This window comes from Phlebotomus papatasi, chromosome 3 (assembly GCF_024763615.1).
Source record: "Phlebotomus papatasi isolate M1 chromosome 3, Ppap_2.1, whole genome shotgun sequence".
In the NCBI taxonomy this organism is placed as follows: domain Eukaryota; kingdom Metazoa; phylum Arthropoda; class Insecta; order Diptera; family Psychodidae; genus Phlebotomus; species Phlebotomus papatasi.
This window is the reverse complement of record NC_077224.1, coordinates 42,275,044-42,295,614: the sequence shown is the minus strand read 5'-3', so window position 1 is coordinate 42,295,614 and position 20,571 is coordinate 42,275,044. Positions and strand designations below refer to the sequence as shown.

At 32.9% G+C, this 20,571-nt stretch overlaps 1 protein-coding gene across 1 annotated transcript in view; it reads left to right on the top strand.

The window, feature by feature from the left end:
* LOC129806694 (uncharacterized) overlaps positions 1 to 20,571 on the top strand; it is a 174,939-nt gene that overhangs the window by 119,620 nt on the left and 34,748 nt on the right. Inside the window, exons 10-14 of the mRNA XM_055855464.1 lie at positions 599 to 704; positions 12,353 to 13,045; positions 15,408 to 15,524; positions 15,864 to 16,027; positions 18,403 to 18,555. Of these exons, the coding sequence (XP_055711439.1) occupies positions 599 to 704; positions 12,353 to 13,045; positions 15,408 to 15,524; positions 15,864 to 16,027; positions 18,403 to 18,555 (1,233 nt within the window). The remainder of the gene's footprint in view (positions 1 to 598; positions 705 to 12,352; positions 13,046 to 15,407; positions 15,525 to 15,863; positions 16,028 to 18,402; positions 18,556 to 20,571) is intronic.

The following is a 20,571-nucleotide window of genomic DNA, read 5'->3' as shown; positions in this document are numbered from 1 at the left end:
GTATATTTTAGGGTTGAAACAAAGCATTTTTTTGCTTATTTCTCTCGTTAGTGAGGGTATTTTTTCTGCTATACACAGTCCATGGAGACTTTACCATATTCACCGAGAATAATATTTATCTCATAAGCCCTTTGCTCTAAAAATGGACTAAAGCAAAAAATAACCCCTGATAGCCTCATGTCAGATACAAAAGAAAAGAAATATTATGTGGAGAAAAATATAATCAAGAAAAGTATTTTGCTTGAAGCAAAATAAAAATTAATAACGCTAAGGTAAAGTACCCTTACTCGACCGGGTTCCTCTATTCGACCGGTGGGTCAATTTTTGAATATTTGATGGTGAATTTCATCAATTTCTATGAATTTGTCACTGATTCGTATTATTTAAAGAATAATTGACCTATTAATGTTAGATCATACACAAAATATTATAGTAAATATAATTAAATTGAATAAATAAATCTACCGGTCGAATAGAGGAACCGGTCGAATAAAGGGTACTTTACCTTACAATATTTTTTAAAATTGATTTTTTCTGCTTCATCTGACTTCCACTTATTTTTCATTTGGCCAATTTTGTTTTTTGTATCTTTTTGCAGGAATATGTGGACACGTCTGCTCCCGCAGGATTCGAAAAATCATTATACAGCCCTCCTGGGAATATCCGAGACTAGCCGCCTGGATGAGGGACTCTACACTTGTCAGGTAAATACACCCAGAGCTCATTTTCGTGGTCAGAATATGAAGATAAACGAGAAAGAGGACTTAAAAGAGATATCCGTTCAGATGTATATGTGGTGAAAGATGTATCCTTATGTGCCACTTTCATTCCCATTGTGGTTTATCTTGGACAGACATGTATCTTTCTGCAAATTTTCACCTTAAAATCTTAAACCGAACCTGGGTAAATGTGGTAAATTCCCTAAATTATCAGGAGAAGTCAAAACAACTCAAAACATTTTCTCAAAAGTATTTGGACACTTTCTTCGGAGTATAGCATAAATTTTAGATAGATTTAAATTAAAGCATTATTTAAATAGGAAAAATGTCAAGCACCCATTTAATATCCCATTACGATGTAAAGTGCATCACACAGAAATATTTACCAGTAAATTTAGAGAATGTTAGTGGAAAATATATAGGTTCAAAATCACCCTCTTACAGCGTTGTACTTTCTCTAGTTATCAAATAATTCAGTCCATCATATGACTTGCAGTACAGCACTTTAATTATTTTTAATGAATAATCCTTTATACGGTATACATAAAGAATTAGATGAGCAAGTCTACACGGTCAGCAATTTCCTGTTCAACATACACTTTCATGTAAATTGCTTTTCACATTAAGTAGAGTTGAGACACATGAGCACTATCTTTATGTATTTTCATTTGCAAGTTGTGTTTTTTTTTTTTTTTTCAAATGAACAAAAGAGATTTGCGAAATTTTCCACTGCAACTCTATCCTATTGAAGAGAAAAAAAAACGAGTATCACATTTCTCCTGCCCCCGGGGAAGATATTTTAATTAAGGAAAGGTGATTTTTTTTAAGCAGCACTTAAAGATTCTCAGAAAATCTGTGTTATTAAAATTTATAATAAAAGAAAAATATTTAAGTAAAATAGTTTGAGAGTCTTTTCCATAATAAACCAAAAAATGGTTCTGGATGGTGCAGCAGAGGTAAAAGATAAGGAATAAAATGCTTTTAGAAAATATCAGGCTATGACGGAGTTTCGTAAACCATATTCAGAACAAAATTTCTCTTACCGTTTGGCTATAGGCTAATAAAATTTAATAGATAAAACTGATAAATAGGGGGAAGTGGAACACCTTTGAATTGGGGTATCTTTGAAATCGGGCTTTTTCTCCGATTTTTAAATTGAACTGAATTTTACCAAAATATAATTCGGTTCAACAAACACATTGTGAAGGTAAAATGCATTATTATGATAAGTCTCAATTCCTTTCAAAATAGAACAAAAAGCGCTATTTCAAAGACACCCTAATTCAATTTCTATAGAGGTTTTAGAATTCTAAATTTTGTTAAGATCTCTAAAACGAATAGAAGTACATTTCGAATATTATAATAAAGCTTAGAAAAATATCACATATTCTTATGTTACATTGCATGGGATTACCCAGAACATTTTTTTTTCGACTTTCTGACAGTGTATAACAGAACGTATTTTTTAATTTAATTATTACTCTTAATCCTTGACAAAAATTGAAGTTCTAAATTCTTAAATTTTGCCTTTACATGCTAATTCGTATTCTCCGGTAAATAGCTTTAGTTTTAAAGTACAAAATGTCCTTAAATTTTTGAGCAGAAATTTATCAAATTCCGCCATTATAAGGATGTAGATTGAAAAGTGAGATTTTTAATTTTTTTTTAAATTTAAAGCCGATCAGTAGGGGAATTCTGTAACAGTATGGCGATGTCATATGACAAATTCAATTTTTTTATATGGTAAATACGGATGAACTAATCAAAAATTAAATTCATATCAGTTACTAAGAGCTTCATAGAGCTCCTAGCAATGGCCATTCGATGCTCTCTGGGTTCTAATGTTGCCCTGCTAACGAATTTGGCATGAAAATTTGTCATATGACATTGTCATTTCGTTGCAGAATTTTCCTACAAGAAAACCTTTCAAACCATTGAAATATCTGTCGTTTAGATTAATTACGTACGTTGTCTTACGTAATCAGCATAAAAGTTTATTATGTTAAGCCACCTCTCGTTTGGTTTATAAAAAAAAACATTTTCTGGGTTTTTTTTATATAAATCAGTTATATAATACATTCAAAAGCCCATATGAAACTAGATGCCCCTGTATAACAAATTAGTTAAGAATCTTTCCAAAAAGCAGTAACATATCTCAATAATATTTTCATCAACTGTCTGAGGATCAACTATTTTTCAGACCAATGGAAGATAGCTCAAATTATTTCCATTCCTAAACCCGGTAGATACTTTAGCATCAAATTATAGGCTTATAAACTTATTACCTGTATTTGAAAAATTTTTCGAAAGTGATCTACGGAAATATTAAAAATTTTGTAAACAATAACAGTACTACTGCTCGAACTCAAAGAGAGATATTTCGTCTTTGGACACCTAAGTTCGAAAACTATTTCGATATCGTATTTTCGAAAATCAAAGTTTAACCACTTTAGCATATTATTGAACCGATTTGCTTAAATTTGGATTTTTTTGAAAGATGTTTAAATTTCCAAGCCGATTGCATCGGACTTCATTGATCATGAGTAGGTATTAATAGCACCCATAATTGATGGATCTTTCTCAAAAATTTTTCAAAATTATTTTTTTTTATTTTTTCGAAAGCTTGTAATACGGCTACATGGCAAACGGTAGAGATATCGACTTCCGGTCTTCGACGATCCTCCCCCCTCTAAGTCCACATTATTTAGGACAGTTTTTTTACTCTTTCCCCCACCCCGTTCTATCACTCCAAATCATATTTTTTGGTTTATTTTTAAAACGGATCCTGCGATTTCTTTCATTTTCGAATAAGGTTTAGAGATAGTCAAGGCCAATACTTCTTCCTTGGGCACCTAAGTTCGAAAACCATTTCGATATCGAATTTTCGAACATCAAAGTTCAACCACTTTAGAGAGCATATTTTTCAACCGATTTGCTTAAATTTGGATTTTTTTGATAGATCTTGAAATTTCCAAACCGGTTGCATCGGACTTGATCGATCATGTGTAGGTATAGTACCCGTAATTGATTTATCTTACTCAAAAAATGTTCAATAATATTTTTCATTTTTTTTTTTGAAAGCTTGTGCCATTGTTAGAAGCCAAACGGTAAGAGATATTGACTTCCGAACTTCGGCGACCTCCCTATAAGTCCAAAACTCCAAACCATTTTGTTTTTTGGTTTATTTCGAAAACTGTTCCTGGGTTCGAAAACTGGAGTGAAAATCAAGAAAGATTCAGTGTCTCCGTCTATTTCCTGCTACATTCTGTCGAACCGAAATTCTTCTGAATTATCATTGTCATAGAAAATCTCTCGCAAACAACATTTTACAAACTATTTCGCTTTAAATCAAATTACAAATAAAACCAATATTGGCCACTGACAATTCCGAATAACTAGTAATTTGACTGCACTAATGGTTTCTACGAAATTGCATTAACACATATCACTTGAGTGCATTCACGTACTCCACGTAATAAAATAGGTCTGCAAATAAATTTAGTTTGTTGTAGCTTCTACACATTATTATGTAAAATTTTTGTCAAAATGGAACGATTTGATACATTTGGAAGCAGCTTATGTGCACTTCTACAAATGATTTAATTTCTTTAATTGAGAATTCTCCGTTTCGAAATGTTTGCAAAATGTATAGTCTTTTAAAGTCACTTGAAAATGATAGTTCTTCAACTACTTTAACTATTGAAATGAATTGAAGCTCTGGTAAATTCTTGTAGAAACATTGAAAATGGTGTTTGTTGTGGAGAATTGAAATGTCAGTGTTATTTTATTCTTTCGCACATCACACACAAACGATTAACTTTATGTCAACAAGATAACATACATTATTTATGGGAGATCCATTGAAAATTTATAAACGACAGTATTTTGCTCTGGCTTTTGTGGAAGTGCCCGGAAAATGTCCGTGACTTTATTATTAATGGTGCTTAACTCACTAGTATTGGATGGAGTTCTTAATCCTTAGCCCATATAACATTTCATGTGTCTCTTCTAGGGTCCATGTGCAGAATACGAGAAGGTCATGTCAGAAACTCCATTAATTTTTCTATGTGTCATATTGCGTAGACATTTATTACGTAGTCTGCAACTTTAGTTGTTGGTTCTGCAAAATTTTACTAACTATTTATGGGAACGTGCGTGTCATTAAAATGAGCAGTACGCGAATTAGAAAATTTTCATTGAATGGAGAAGAAAAAAGTGTGGGTGTTTAGGGTGGGAATATATCGCGAAAAAGGGGTTTTCGCGCAATTTGAAATTTTGCACACGTGTCACTGGGAATAGCTTTTGTCCCCCCAAGGAAGAAGGTTCATGCGAATGAAGAGAAGTCATTGAAGATACTTGAATGGGTGTCGTTGGGAAATGATAAATTTTCATTTTAGCACTAATGATACACTGTGACATTCCACTATCTCAAGAATAAGTATATTCGCTAAGGAATAATAACGCAGAGGAAGGAAAAGCAATTATGCTGAATTTTCAAGACAGGATGGTAATACCTTTTGTCAAGTTTATTATTTGAGCAATACTATGAAAAACTTGCAGGGATAGCAGAAAAGGGTTAAGGATTTTTCTTTTGCTCTTTTTAAACCACTTCCTTCCAACATTCCCCGCATCATGCAGTCAAAAGTCCAAATGATGGACTCGAAAATCTTCCACTGACTCACCAATTTTGAACTTTTGTATTGCACATCTCACCATACCCAGAAGTGGGAGAACATATCTCAAGCGCGAAGCACGTACTTAACCGTATATATAACTTTACTTTCCAACTATCCACCCAAAGTCAACCCACAAGAGACGACTACCCACAGTGATATGCAGTTAGCAACCCCTTGTGGTTATTCCTCTATCACTATTTGACTTTTTCACTCTCACTTTCAGTCAATATAAGACCGTGTTCTATCTCTTTATTAATGAAGCACACATAATTAAATGCTTAATTTTGTCAAAGTTACTTAAGGCACTATTGTTGTTAATCTTTAGCAATAACAGCTACTGCAATACTACTGTATATTCATTCATCTCTGATCGAGTTCACACTCACAGGGTAGATGTATGTATTACACATTTCCAAATTCTGAATAAACACACCCTAAGATCGTCCTGACTGAGCTATATATTTTAATAACTAATAATAACTAATAATTTTCTTTTTGATATTGCTTTAACCTTTAATCTTTATTTTTAATCGAAAATTAGAATTCAATTCTGAAAATTATTTTCGACAAGTTTTACCGTGGTATCACACTAGAGAATTTCACATTAAAATTTTAATGTGATTCACATTCATTGTTGCTGATATGTATCCTAATGTGTAATTTTCGTCAAGAGCTTTTAGTAATCGATTTATTTAGTGATAAAAATTGCTTTAAATAGATTAAAATAGCATTATTACGGTAGATAATTAATGAGCAAATTAATGAGAATTCAGCAAATTTATGAGCAAAATTTGCTCATTAAATTTTCATCAGGTACTACTTTATTGCAGTCATTCGGGTAGTTTCTGCGCCACATTTTTCTCACCAATTTATTCTTGATTAAATTGTGATAAAAAAGTATTGCTAATAACTACTATTTATCGCGCATGAGATGGAGAAAGGTTAAATGACATTGAAAAAGATCGGTGAAGAGGTTAAGTAAGAGAAAACTAAACGAAAATTTGTTCGATCTACATTTTATGTTCCTTCATAAACTTCTCTATGATAATTTTGTAAGATATAATCATGGAACCTGTATATATATGACCAGAGATGGCTTATAACGATTTTAGACTGAAGTGGTAGCCAATTTCTTAAATTTCGAGAGATCCTAAATAATAAACCATTTTAGGGTTTTTTTTCTAGATCTAGTAGAGCATAACCATAGCTTAATTTAACCCAGTGTTAAGTCGAGCTTTTTCCAAAAATGTTTCCGGAGACGAATTTAGAAAAACTAAGGGTTTACGTGAGTCGGGTCCCGGTCAAAATCCCGAAAGCCAAAATCCCGAACGCCAAAATCCCGAAAGCCAAAATACCGAATGGGCCAAAATCCCGAATTAAAAGTGTCATGGTACTCCCATGATTGCACCCGCCCTTTCTGGAGGCAAAGGGAAATCTTCTGTGTCTTGAAAAATTATTCTAAACATTTTCCCCCATATAATTTCATCCCTTTCAGTATTTTGAACATTCGGGATTTTGGCCTTTTCGGGATTTTGGCGTTCGGGATTTTGACTTTCGGGATTCTGGCTTTCGGGATTTTGGCTGACACCGCGTGAGTCATATAGACTAAGAAACGGTATATTTTCTTTACATCCTTTTTCAACATAATAAAAAACATAACAAAAAAAATAATTCGAGCTCTTAAATCAAAGGTGCGCAAGAACCGTTTCAAACCGAGCAAACAGCAAACGTCACATGAAACTTGTACGTCAATGTCAAAACGCTACCTGAACAAAGTCATTTTGACGTTTATTCGGTTTCAAACGGTTATTGCACACCCCTGTCTTAAACATATAGAAGTACAACATTTTAAACAATATTTTCTGAAATTTTAATTTTAAAATTAAAAAATCCCTTGGGACGGATTTTTACATACGGTTTTTGAAGAAGCCTTACATTTCGGTAGATAGGATTTCTCAGTGTATATTCATGTAGCATAAAAAAATCTAAAAATTTTCTGTAAGCTGATGAGTTAAACTCGTACTTGAGCGGTAGATTTTTTCTACCCTGATCATAATTCATTTTACAAGGCGAAACATAATGTAAACTGCCCAGAAAATGCTTTTTTTTTGTATAAAATCTGTCAAAAATCCAAATTTCATAAAAAACGTACCGTTCAATTACGGATTTAACTCATCAACAGAATATATCTAGTTTTTTTTTATTTCAGATGAATACTGGAGCTTTGACAAATCTTGTCTACCGCAAAGTAAGATTTTTCAAAAAGGTCACTGAACATCAGGCCTAAGGGCTGAGTTTTTAAGATTTTTAAATGAAAATTTTAGAAAATGCAGTTTAAAAGTTATACTTTTCTTTGAATAAAAATGAAGATCTATTGTATTAAAAAATTTTAGAGAAATATGCAATTTTTCAGTCTTTCTGACCCACGTAATCCCTTAGGTCATATTGCTAAATTTTAGATCTGAAAGCCGTATTGTATTAGCTTTTGATCATTAAGGCACGATAAGACTAATGCTGATCTTAGTTAGTGGATAATTAAGCATAGATTGCAAAATATAATATTTATTTAACGTTTATGTCATTTTAGAAACTGTAAGAATCAATTGTTTTTTTAGACTTATTTAAAGACCATTTTCGCACCGTATAGTTCTTCAAAATTGATTTGTTTTAAGTCGGCCTTTTATATTTAGACCATTGCCTTTGTTATTTTATAAGCATGATATTGTCCAATGTGGAATCACAAATTCCATAAACTATTACAAGCTCCGTAGCAACTTTCACATTGTGAGACTACGGTTGTTCACTCCCAAATACTTACCCCAGACCCCCTATAGTATCACTTGGATACATATAGGGCGTTTCAAAATGTACATAACACCTGAGATATGCAATGTTTTCATCTTCTCGTCCGAAGACAGCTTAATAGCTCGACTTTATTAATGGCCTGGCGACAATTTATGCGCCATTCGCACTATAAAAATTTATTATGTCACTGAGGCATTAGCTGAAGCTGAGCAAAAATTTAATTCATACCCTCCCCCCATGAGAGTAGTCAATTTTTCGTGAAACATAAATTTTGGGAAAGCAAGAAATGGTTTCATTGTTTCATTGCACTTTGTGGTTTTACACTATACTTTGCTCGTAAAAATAAACAACTAACAGACTTGTTGAAATGCAAGTTGTGTTCTAAATTTAGCGCACTTTCAAATATACACATACTTAATTTATTGTCATATGCAATGAAAAGAAACACCATTAGTTATTTAGCAAACATTAGTGGTTGAATAACACCATATTTCTGTTACAGCTAATAAAGTGAAATTCTGAACAAGAGAAATAATCTTATCTTAAAAATTTTATATCTCGAAAGTTGTGCACGCTTTTGAAACCACCCCATACTCACGTGTATAACTTTAGGACTAAAATAAAAATTCCTGTAATAAGATATTCTTTTCACTTCTGAGTGAGATAAATCTTAAAGTTTTAAATCTTTCAATAGGTCTTTAAAAGCTGATGTATATTCTCCGATAAAGATCGATATTTTAAAGTGTCAATTATCTTTTCTTTTTTTCTTCATTTTTTTATTTTCTTTTTATTAATTTTAAAGTTGGTCATTGTATGTCATGTATTAACCGAAGCTTGAGTCGTCAGAAGGTAGAACGCTTTCCCCTAACTTCAATAATTCGACAGCATTCCCATCGTTTCCATCAGTCCCACGAAGTCGGAAGTCTGCTTAGGGCTTTAGGGTAATATGTGACGTTTTATTCTTTTAAATGAAAAATATTCTGTAAACTTTTTTTTTAGGAAACTTATGCCTTTATAACTTTGTAGAAAACCATTTTTATTTATCCTAACAAGTCGGTACTTTAATTGGGTTCAAGGGGTAACTCATATTGAGAAACCCTTGTTAATTTTCGGAGAAACGATTCACGAAACTCGAGAAACCAACTCTTTGCATCGCGAAATCCGAGAAACCCAAAAAGGAAAAGTGTATTGGATTAATAGAAAATGGAGTGTTGTATGAAATAATTGGTTTTGGCCTTGACTAAATTTCCGGTTATTCAGCCTTTCAAGAAACGAAATACACAGTAACCAGTAACTAGTTGTGACTTGTTACGTTCGAAAATTTGACCTCAGATTTCCAAAATTTTACCAAAGTATGACGTTTTAGGGACTAAGTAGTCAAAATACACCATTTTATATATAACTTAAGATCGAGAGATTATGTATATCTCTGTCAAATTCGATCATTAAAATACGCTACTAAAGTTGGCCAGAGTTCTTGAATGAGCGTAGTCTCAATTATTCTAAAGTGGAAAACTTATTTTAGAAGCTCAATAAACTCAATATTCTCTTTGCAAAATATCAGATTGAGTCTTATGTCATTCAGTTGTCGAAAACTGTGAGATTATCATTGATATGCCTTGCTGTAATGATGTAAAATATTTATATCTTTCTCAACATAAAACACTCAGTTACTCAATAATATTGTTAGTTATGAGATGAAAATTTCTCTACCTCTTTGCTGCTTAGCTATGCAATTCTTCTGAGAAATAAATTGACGCACGTCAGTTCTTGTTTGAAAAAATAAAGTTCCATCACTCAGTCGATCTTGATTGTCTCGATGCTGGGAAATCTTTCTATAGAGACTGAAAATGTAATTTTATTTCATCAATTTCAATATACTGTGGCAGCTCTTACAGCACCTCAAACTCAAACTTACCACAAAGGAAAAGACCGACAAAGGAAGAAGGAAGGTGAAAGGAGTTTTGAATGGTGTACCTAAATTAAACAAGGGTGAAATATTGTGCAATATGCAACAAACTCTTTGAGTATATTATGATGTAATTTATGAATATTTTTCGTATGGTACAACTAAACTTTTTCATCCAAATTGCCGTAATATTCACTTTTGACACCACATCTATGTGATAATGCTTAACTCAAATTGTGTTTGATATTTAGTCAAATTTCTCAAATGAAATTGCAATGATGCAGTGTGAAAAGCTCTTCTGGTTCAAATATTAACTGCGGTTAACAGTCACAAAATTGTATCACATTTCTATTGCTCGAACTCCACAGGGAAAGCAATTTGCAATTTATGTAATCGTTAATGTTTTATGCTCCTTAAAATATCTACCGTTCATCAATCCTTGAACATTTTTTCAACATAACTAGGATAATTGGACTGGTATCACGCTGTTTATCTATCCGACCATGAGCACGAAACTCAGATGGACCAAACGGTTAAAGATATCCTTATATGATTATCGAGTAATAGTCCCATTATGGGGTAAGGAACCGACGTAATAATTTAAAAGAAAGAAAATAATGTAAAAGAAGAAGAATTTGGGAAGAAGAGTTTTTTATTCTGGACTGAAATTTGCCATCCGACGATCACCGGATTATTGTCAAAAAAGTCCCATTATGGTATTCCTATATACCGATCTACTCGTCACCAAAATTATTTTCAAAACCCTCACATTTTTTGATAGGGTTTGAAGGTTATTTAAGTCGACTTTCGTCCATACACCAAAATACCGATTTACTCCCTGTAACGCTTTTTAAGGGAAAATAAGTTAATTAGCTATAGACAGCGTCACAGCTGATGACATGCTTTACCTCTTTACCACTAAACCTACCGACTGTTTTTGATCATTTTCGTCCATATGACACACCGCAGTAGGGTAGGATACTCATCAAATTTGTCTTAGAAAAGAGCAAAAAATTAAAATTTAAACAATGAAAAATATATTACATGCATATTTTAAGAAATTCATAATGTATGATAGTGACATTGTACCGTTTAAATGTGTTTATTGTAAACCGGTCAATTTGACCGGGTCTTGGTAGGTTTAGTGTTAAAAAAGCCTTTGGTTCTATGATAAGATAATATAGATAGATAAATTTTTTTGTCAACTATGCTTTTGACGTACAATTTCCTGTTGCTAAGAAACTGTGTTTCAACGTCCACCACTGTCTTAGCGTCGGTGACAAACTTTAAAATGCAAAACGGTGGGAAAGCTGTTCCTCTGAATATGCCAGTGAAGTAAGAACATATTAGAAATTTTGAGATACACAAAATTCCAATGAAATAAGTCGAAACAGGTTTCAAGCGGATATGAATCGGCGATAACGAGGGTTCGAACCGATTTAAATTTTGTTCAAAATTCGATATATTACTCGATAATAAATGTACCGCAACTATCTCCATTTAATCCTAAATTGGAGTCTATTGACCAGGAGGTAACCATCTGTTACTCGCGGACCGCTTTGGCTACCCTTTAGCCGATTACGGTCACCGATCCGTATCCATCAGCATATCTGTCACGAACGGAAGACTCGTTAACGCCAATATCACAAATTTTTTATCACAATTTACTTTTAACTGAAACATTTTGACAAAATTGTCTTGCAATGTGTATTGGCCCAAAATGAGTAAATGCTCTTGAATATACCTATATTCAAGAGCGCAATTCTTGTCCTTAATTTAACATCATTTTCTTCATCTGAGCAAGTGAATCTTCATCAATTTGTAGGGCATACTTATACAAAATCGGGTATTCAGCAAAGCTAGAAAGCTTTGCCAACCCTGGATTGTAAACTGGATTGTAAATTGAAATATGCCCACTCAAAGTCAATTCACGAATCGCAATGTATTGAACACACATTTGGGAGGAATTTTTAGTTGGGCTTTTGGTTCTATGTGGTGAGGTTTGGGAAATGCATTTGGAAAATGGCATAAGATGCATATTTGAACGCTTATATATCATTTGGTAACTTTTCCACTGTATTCCGGACATGCAGGATTAGGGGGTGTTCGGTTGAGGGTTGATATGAAAGGGTATAAAGCTGAGTAAAAGTGACTTGAATAATGTAATCCGCAATCGCATTCAGAATAACAATGGATTTTGACTATATAAAGTAAAAGCTCTCTGTTTTTTTCTCTCTCCGTAGGTGGCTGACTGGGGTCGACAACAGTGTCAATCGACGCTAGTCTATGTCCTTCCTGCACCCCAGCTGAGGATTGATCCACCCAGCGTTACACTATACCGTGGACAATCTTTGCGTTTGAGGTGCCTATCGTCCAACAATGACCACAGATATGGACCATTGGGTTATAGTTGGAGCAAGAATAACCAACTATTCCAGTCAGATCCAGATACGGAATTCTGGGAGGATCTCTATCCGGATGGGAGTATCCTCAATATTCATAACATTCAGAAATCTGCAGAGTACTCTTGCATAGTGTCCAATATGGTAGCCCCAGTGTCAAAGAGTGTCTATATTACAGTGATAGATAAGGGTGTTGTTGAGTTATGTCCATCTGACAAATTATTTGGTGTTCAGTGGCCTCCAAGTGCACCTGGACCAGCAGTTTTGGCTGACTGTCCGAACCATGCTGCTGGTCAATCGAGGCGAATTTGTGAACAGACAGACTTTGCCAAACCACGATGGCTTCAGCCTGACTTTTCACATTGTGTGCCTGAACATTTGGGAATCATTTACAATGATTTCCTTGAAGTGACTTTTGGCTACCAAAGGTCCAATACATCGGTGATTCTGCAAAACACTCTCGAGTATGCCATCAATAGAAAGGACCACTTTCTGCCTGGTGAAGCAGCATTTCTGCTCAGAATGCTACAAGAGGTGAGTTGGTTTGGTCACAACCCATATATTCACCTGCATTTCATCTGACAGAATGTACAATTTTAGAGGTGAAGCATTTTCACGGTAATTTTCCAGTGTTCGTACGAAAGAAAAATTCTTTGTGGTCGCTCCAATAAACTACACTATTTTATGTCCAACAAAAAATTTTCCAAAATAGACCGTAAAGGATACTGGTGTATTTTTCATTTTATGGGGCCTTTTTTTTTAAACATTTTAGTTTATAGAAACTGTGAAGCTTGATGAAAGATTCATAAACCTTAAACTTTTATGATTGGAAAAGAATATTTATTTTAATAGAAGGGTTTTAAGACGGGTAGAACGCAGTAGAAAATCGTAGGGACAATTTATACTGCTAGATTATATTGAGATTGATCCCAATTTTGCCAGTGCTACCGGAAAGTCAAGTTTCACTTAATGGATCAGATTGGAATGACTTCAATCAATGCGCTACAACTAGAGTTTGATTCTTCAAAAATATCTTAGCTAAAAAGACAAAAAACTTTTACATTTACACATAATATAGTATATGTTCGAAACTTTTTAAAACTTTCAAATTAAAATTTTGGTTTGGTTTAACTTTTTCGTCTCTTTTGGGGCTCTGAGTACCCAAAGCAGCATATGAATGTTCTGTGAAAAACAATGTTTTTTTAATTATTCAGAATTGATAAAAATTCTATTCTTGTGGATGATTACAAACTATAAGGATGTCCAAATGTAAGATATTTTTTGTAGAACCTCAATTAATTCCTGAGCTTCTATATTTTTGATTAAAAAATTGTGAAATTGGCTTGCAGCATATGCTGCGGTCCGGAAAGAGTTAAGGAATCTTCGTATTTTACATTTCGCATCTTATGCTCTAGATACACTTGCGACTTAAGCCGAGAGACGACTTAGTGGAAAGTGATAGAAATGAAGTTTAACCATTATTTCGAATATTATTACGCTAAACCGTCTCTCGGTTAATCCTCAGGTCTGTCAAGGCCCTTACATGTTCGTATTGCACATTTCGTATTGCGCTAACTTCGTATTCTAATAAATTTCGTATTTTGCCGTATTTTACATTTCATCTTTCATACATTTTGTACAAAAATTAAACATTTCGTCTGCCATACATTTCACATAAGCATATCAACCAATAAAAAAATTAGAATTAGAGTTTTACAAGGTCAAGAACGCTAGCAGCTTCGAGTCTGAGTTTAATGTCGAACAATATGCTTTCTAATTACTAATTTATTTTGGGACAAAGAGAAAGTTTCTAGCTCTGGGAAGATATCTGTATCACCTGGTTGGGGCAAAATGGGAATTTTCTGTATTTTTCTGTGTACATGACCTGTAGGGGAATTCAGTTACTTGATGATTTTATGAAAATACAGTACGTCTTGATTGATTTGTTTAACAAAATTCATTGTCATTTGAATTGCCAGAAATCTCAAATATGTGACTTCTGACAATGCCACATGAGCTCAAATGGCAATGTCACGGCTACAGAATCGCATTTTCGAAAAAGCTCTCCTAAGATTCGAACCCAATTTGTCATATGGCATTGCCAGAGCGTTACAGAATTCCCCTTCTGGAATCGGATAGGGGCACAAATCTGAGTCGCTTCAGGGCAATTCGACGCGATAAGCCTTGGCCTCCATAAGGATTCATGGCAAAAGCCCGGCTACAAGATAAATCTACAAAACAAATTCAAGGAATTATTATAAAATCCGTTTTGATTGATAGGTTTCCCCTAAATAATATCTCCATCAAATGTCGTAATAAAATCCAGAATAACTGATAACAGAATAACAAATGAGTTTCAAGGGCATGTTGTAAACATTTACCAATATTTCTCAAAGACAGGTGTAAAATTTAAAATATTTTCTCAAGCAGTTGGAAAATATACATAAAAAAAAATAAATGAATCAATAATTAAAAAGCATTTTGCTTGACTTTAAACTCGCACCCGAGGCACATAGCGCCCTTGACCTTGTAAAATTTCAATTCTATTATTTTATTGGTTGATATGCTTGTGTGAAATGTATGGCAGACGAAATGTGAAATACGAACTGGCAAAATACGAAATATCTTACAATACTAAGTTAACGCAATACGAACATGTAAAAACCGAAATGTAAAATACGAAGTTTTCAAATTCCAAAATTTTCGCACGATTGTGGTGTGAAAACGGACACAATATGACATGGGAAAGTAAGTTAAAGACAAATTCAAGGATTTATTACTTAAATAATTATACCAGAATTTAGAAGCAACAAAAAATATATTTAGATTATATCGAAACATCATTTAGTATCTAGGACAGGACGAAATTTAAAGTGAAAATTTAATTTATTTTCAGATTCACGACTATTTGGACGAGGTTGGTTCACGTTGTGAACGTGATATTGCATCAGACACAACACTCCAGATTCTCGATATCATCCTGAAAAATGAATTTTCCATCAACAACCAGCAGGTCAGTTGGCTATATCGTATTTTTAAAATTAGATTCTTTTTCCCTTCAGTACACCGTCACTAAAATTTAGTAATTATCCTTAAAAAAAGAATCTTGTTTTGAAAGAGAGATTTGATTTAAAAAGAAAAAAGAGTATACAAAATATCAAGAATTTGCATTAAATTTGACTGCCCAATATTTTAGTTTAATTCTCGACTAACTGACACAAAGCATCAATAATGTAATCAAATGAAATGCCAATAAATATAGAAGTACATTCATGATTTTTTATGATACTTATGCAATTAAGCAATAGCAATTAGCTGGTATTGATTGTATCTCACTGTTTTTACTAACCAGCAAGTCAAACATGTGCAGAGGTTATTTCTCATGGCAGCATCGAATCGGGAGAGCGTTGCAACGTCAGGACCGAAATTGGCTGCATCAACATCTAACCAGTTGAGCTCATTTCGTTTGCACAACACCCCAGTTAAGGCCCTGCCATTCGAATTGCAAATATCCGGGTAAGTGTACTACAGATGTGTACAGATAATGTCACAATTTTATAACATGCAGTATACTAAATTTTACATCTACTACAAAAAGTGACTTATGCACACAATAATCATAACAGAATGAAATGCTGATGAATAAGGGGAATAAGGGGATGATTAAAGTTAGAGTTCAAATAAAATTGAAAATCAGATTTTGATATTCAAATATTTAGCGTAATAAAAAAAATGGCAAAGTCGAGATAAATTTACGGTAGATGAGAATCTTTACAGGCAATCTTAAAATGTTTGAGATTTGAAAAAAAAAGAAAATATTTGGATATTTTGACTTTTCGCAATTTTGGGGAATTTAAACCTCAAGGATTTTGACTTATTCGAACTTTTGGGGTGCTGGATTTTGGCTTTTGGAATTTTGAGCTTTAAAATTTTGGCTACCATCAATTTGACGAACTAATGAACTTTGGCCCTAAGTAATAAAGTCCGTTGTTTGTTTTTTTTTTTATTCGAAATGTTTCGACATAGTCTTTCGGTACAGAATTAGATCTTGAAAAATTCGAAAATCTATTTTAAGATCCAAAAAAAGAAACTTTCTTACTTCTTAATACTTTCGTAAGATGGCGGAAATTACATCCTGTTCGAATTTCGAAGTGCTAAAATATCAAAATGTGACGGTTTTCACATTGCTGTGAGGAAAACAACAGAACAACGACGTTTACTGTTCTTACCGCAGCATTTAATCACTCCATAATCACTGAATAAATTTTCCCCACCTTGTTCGAAAATTTAGTATGAAAATTCGAAATTGAATTTGAATTTTTCGAACTTCAACGACTTTTTGTGCAAATAGACTTCCATTTACCTTTTATCCAAGACACTATTGGAGAATCATAATCTACTTCTTTTTGGACTCAGCATAGTTAATGAGGGCTGTCAACAGACAAATCCCAAACCGCAATCCTTAGGGGGAAATGCGAACGAGCAGCGTGATGGAAATTATACGCTCAGAATCCCCAGTCGCTCCATATGAAAATGAATATTTGGCAACCGGTCTTGAAGAAACCGGAAAGTTCGGCTACCTTTTATTAGCCACAAAAATAAAAAAAAAATTAAATTTTAAAATTAAAATACATATAGGTAGGAGGAGGTGGGACTACATTGATATTTGATTTTTTCGCCTATTTCTAAATGAAGTTAGTCCTCACAATTATTTTATTTAGATCCACGATTGTTAAATTTATCCAAAATACATCATGTTAAAACAGAGTTTCCTTTAGAAAAATGCAAAAAAAAAACCATACAAAAATGTAGCCCCACAGCTCAAAGTAGCCCCACCTCCTTCTATAGGAGTTGAAAAATTATTCCTAGCGGTAGTCACACAATTCTGAGAGTATTACTTTAAGGAAAAATAAAATTTCTTTCCGGAATTTCTTTTCTTTTTCTTCTCCTCTTTAAATTCATGGGATTTTTTTTGAGTTTGAAGAATTTTGTGGACAATTTTTAGAATTAGGAAAACGAAATTTTGGGAATATCGATTTATAGATCACCACAAATAACATAAATTCGACATCTCCGCCAATTTATGACTGAGAAGAAATTAAAGATTAATTTTTCTTTAAAAGTAATTTTAGAATTCTGCGATAAAAGTATATTTTTCAGACCGTCTTTTAGGTGACACTGATTTAGTTTCTAACATTTCTAATATTTGTCAAATAGATTTTTTTGTGAATTATGAAGCAATAAAAAAATTTTACTCATTTATATAAAATTTATTATAAGGGCAAAATCACATTGACAGTAAAATGCTCACCGTATTTCGTTTATTTACGTATTTCCATTGCAATTCTTACCCAAATTTTCCATTACCGTATTACCTTATCTCATACTCGGTGGCACTAGATGAAAATAATATAAGAAAATTGAAGAAATAAAACGAAAATGCGATAAACGGTAGCAAAAAAACTGTAGGATTAATTTCTCTTACAGTTTTTTTTCGCTCACCGTTTATCGCATTTTCGTTTTATTCTTCAATTTTCTTATATTATTTTCACCTTGCCACCGAGTATGAGATAAGGTAATGCGGTAATCGGGAATTTGTGTAAGAATTTCAATGAAAATGCGTAAATTAACGAAATACGGTGAGGCTATGGCGAGCATTTTATTGTCAATGTGATCCTTGCCCTAATACTCACGAAAACGCTAAATTTTTTTAAATAAATAAAAAAATTCTTTAATTAAAATTAAAAATTTTTGCGTATTTAGAACTCTAACGAATACCCTGTACATTTCGTGGTAGTTTCATTTACACATTTCGGTAATATTTCTTGCTGGCTTTGATTCTATTCGAACGTATGTCAAAATTTCACTTCTTATATGCAAATTGTATACAGGGATCAGCTGTTCTCGGATCAACTGTATTTGGAAATCAACAAGGGCACAACATCCCTCCTTGACTTCGTTGGAAACTCATCCCTCTCCGTTACAGTAATCTCATACAGGAATCTCACGAGCTTTCTCCCCCATATGTACATCACGAGAAATAGGTAATGTACATCACTGTTTGTTTCCAATTTTTTTTTTGTTCGCGAAATGCCGAAAACAATTTTCAGCTCTCATTCATTCTTTTTCCCCCAAAAAGCTCTCTTAACCCTTCAATTACATTTTTGCTTCATCTCACCCCTTGCACTCTCTAGAGCAGAGCGTGGCTTTTTGCCGCTTTTTAGCCATATGCGTGTTTCATCTGAAAACCATTTCCGGTTTATTTATTCGTTTATTACAACAAATATTTGCACCATGAGTGGTTTGTGTTTCACTGAAAAGTATGAGCAGCAGAGAAAAATTTCGAAGCGCATAACTATGTGTTACCACATTGTGAGAATGAAGGCGTTAAAAAAAAACATCCTGTGAATGGTTCATGGAGGAAAAACGGAACTTTATTTAACAGAAAACCGCATATAATCGTGGTTACTTGGACAAAGGGGTATAGGAGAAAAAGAAATGGTTGTAGTGCGGTTGTTGCCTCATTCTTTTTTCAGTCCTTTGCAAAATGATTGTATGAAAAGTTGTTGTCCAAAGCCTCTGCGAAATATATAACAAAGTAGGAGCACAATTCCTTACAAAATTCTTTTCCTTTTCCAATTTTTTAGAGAATTATATACAAAACTGCGTGAAAAATGAATAAAAATTCATAGTTTTCATTATTTATTATACATATTTTTAGTCCCTAAATTGTCTTGATAATATATGCATGGAAATTAAAAATATTTCATTTTTTCTATATACTTTCAGTTTATGTTTATTAAAATACTCTAAAATATTGGTTTAATCTAGATCTAGAGTTTTTTTTGTGAAAAAAATTGCAGTAATACGTGCATTCAGTCCCATGTAATATTATAATGGGAAATACTTTATATAGAACCAACTTGTTTTTAAATTAATCCGTAACATTATGGATCTAAATTGATTTATTTTATAATCTCGACTACGGACAAATGTCTAATAGCCTCTACAGTTTAGAGAAATTTTGGTCCATATTGAAGCAAACTACCTAACTTTAAATAAAGGTTTTGTTAATTCGTAAAATGGATCTTGTTAAAATTTTGTTAAAGGGATGTTATTTATTAAATTATCAAAACTTTTGTTGCATTTTAAATGGAAAAAACATATTTTTGACAAACTTTTAACAAGATCCAGTTGGTAACCGATATGATGAAACTTTTCCATATTCTGTTGTTACGGTGCATGTTTAAAAATGATTAAGACATTGTACGGAATAACATCCTTTTGACAAACTTTTCTTGTTAATTTGACAAAACGTTTTTAAGAGTACGTTTGTAGATGAAAAACTGTGAAATACGGACTTTATTGTGTAGAAACCAGGGGCATGACATTTCCTATGTTTCCCATATGTTTCTAGCGTGCCGAAAAAACTTTGGAGTTTTGTAACTGTTTTCTGTCAGTGTAGAATGAATTAGCAAAAAATATAAATGCAAAATAAAAGATAACTTAATATTGAATAGGCAACCGAAAACCCCAAATTGGCAACCTACGTAGTTTCGGAGATATCTCGTGAAATGTGTACGAAAACAGAAAAAAAATACACTAAAATCGGTCGCATTTTTCAGAGCTAATGTCACCTCCCTGGTAGAAACCATAACAAAGTTGCAAGTTCTTAATTTTGAAAAAAAATCAATTTAAATTTTTAAACATCCTTTGTGCAAGGATTAAGGAGTTTGTTGCAAAATTTGTCATTTGCAAATGAAATATCTGAGCATGTTTGAAAAGCATACTTGTGAATATTTATCTGCAACTTAAGTGTTTGGAATCTGATAAGTTTCATAATATTTTTTTCCTAAAATATTATATTTTTTTGTAAGATTAATTTTATAAAATACTTCTTTCCAAAATTAAAATATCTTAAAAAATAAATTACTCGTATCAAAAAGCAATAAATAAATACATTTCAAAAATTTTATTATTTAAGATTATGATCAAAATTTTGAAAAATAGCGCCAAGTTACTTACGTTTTAAGTAAAACTTATTTATTGCATTTTGAGAA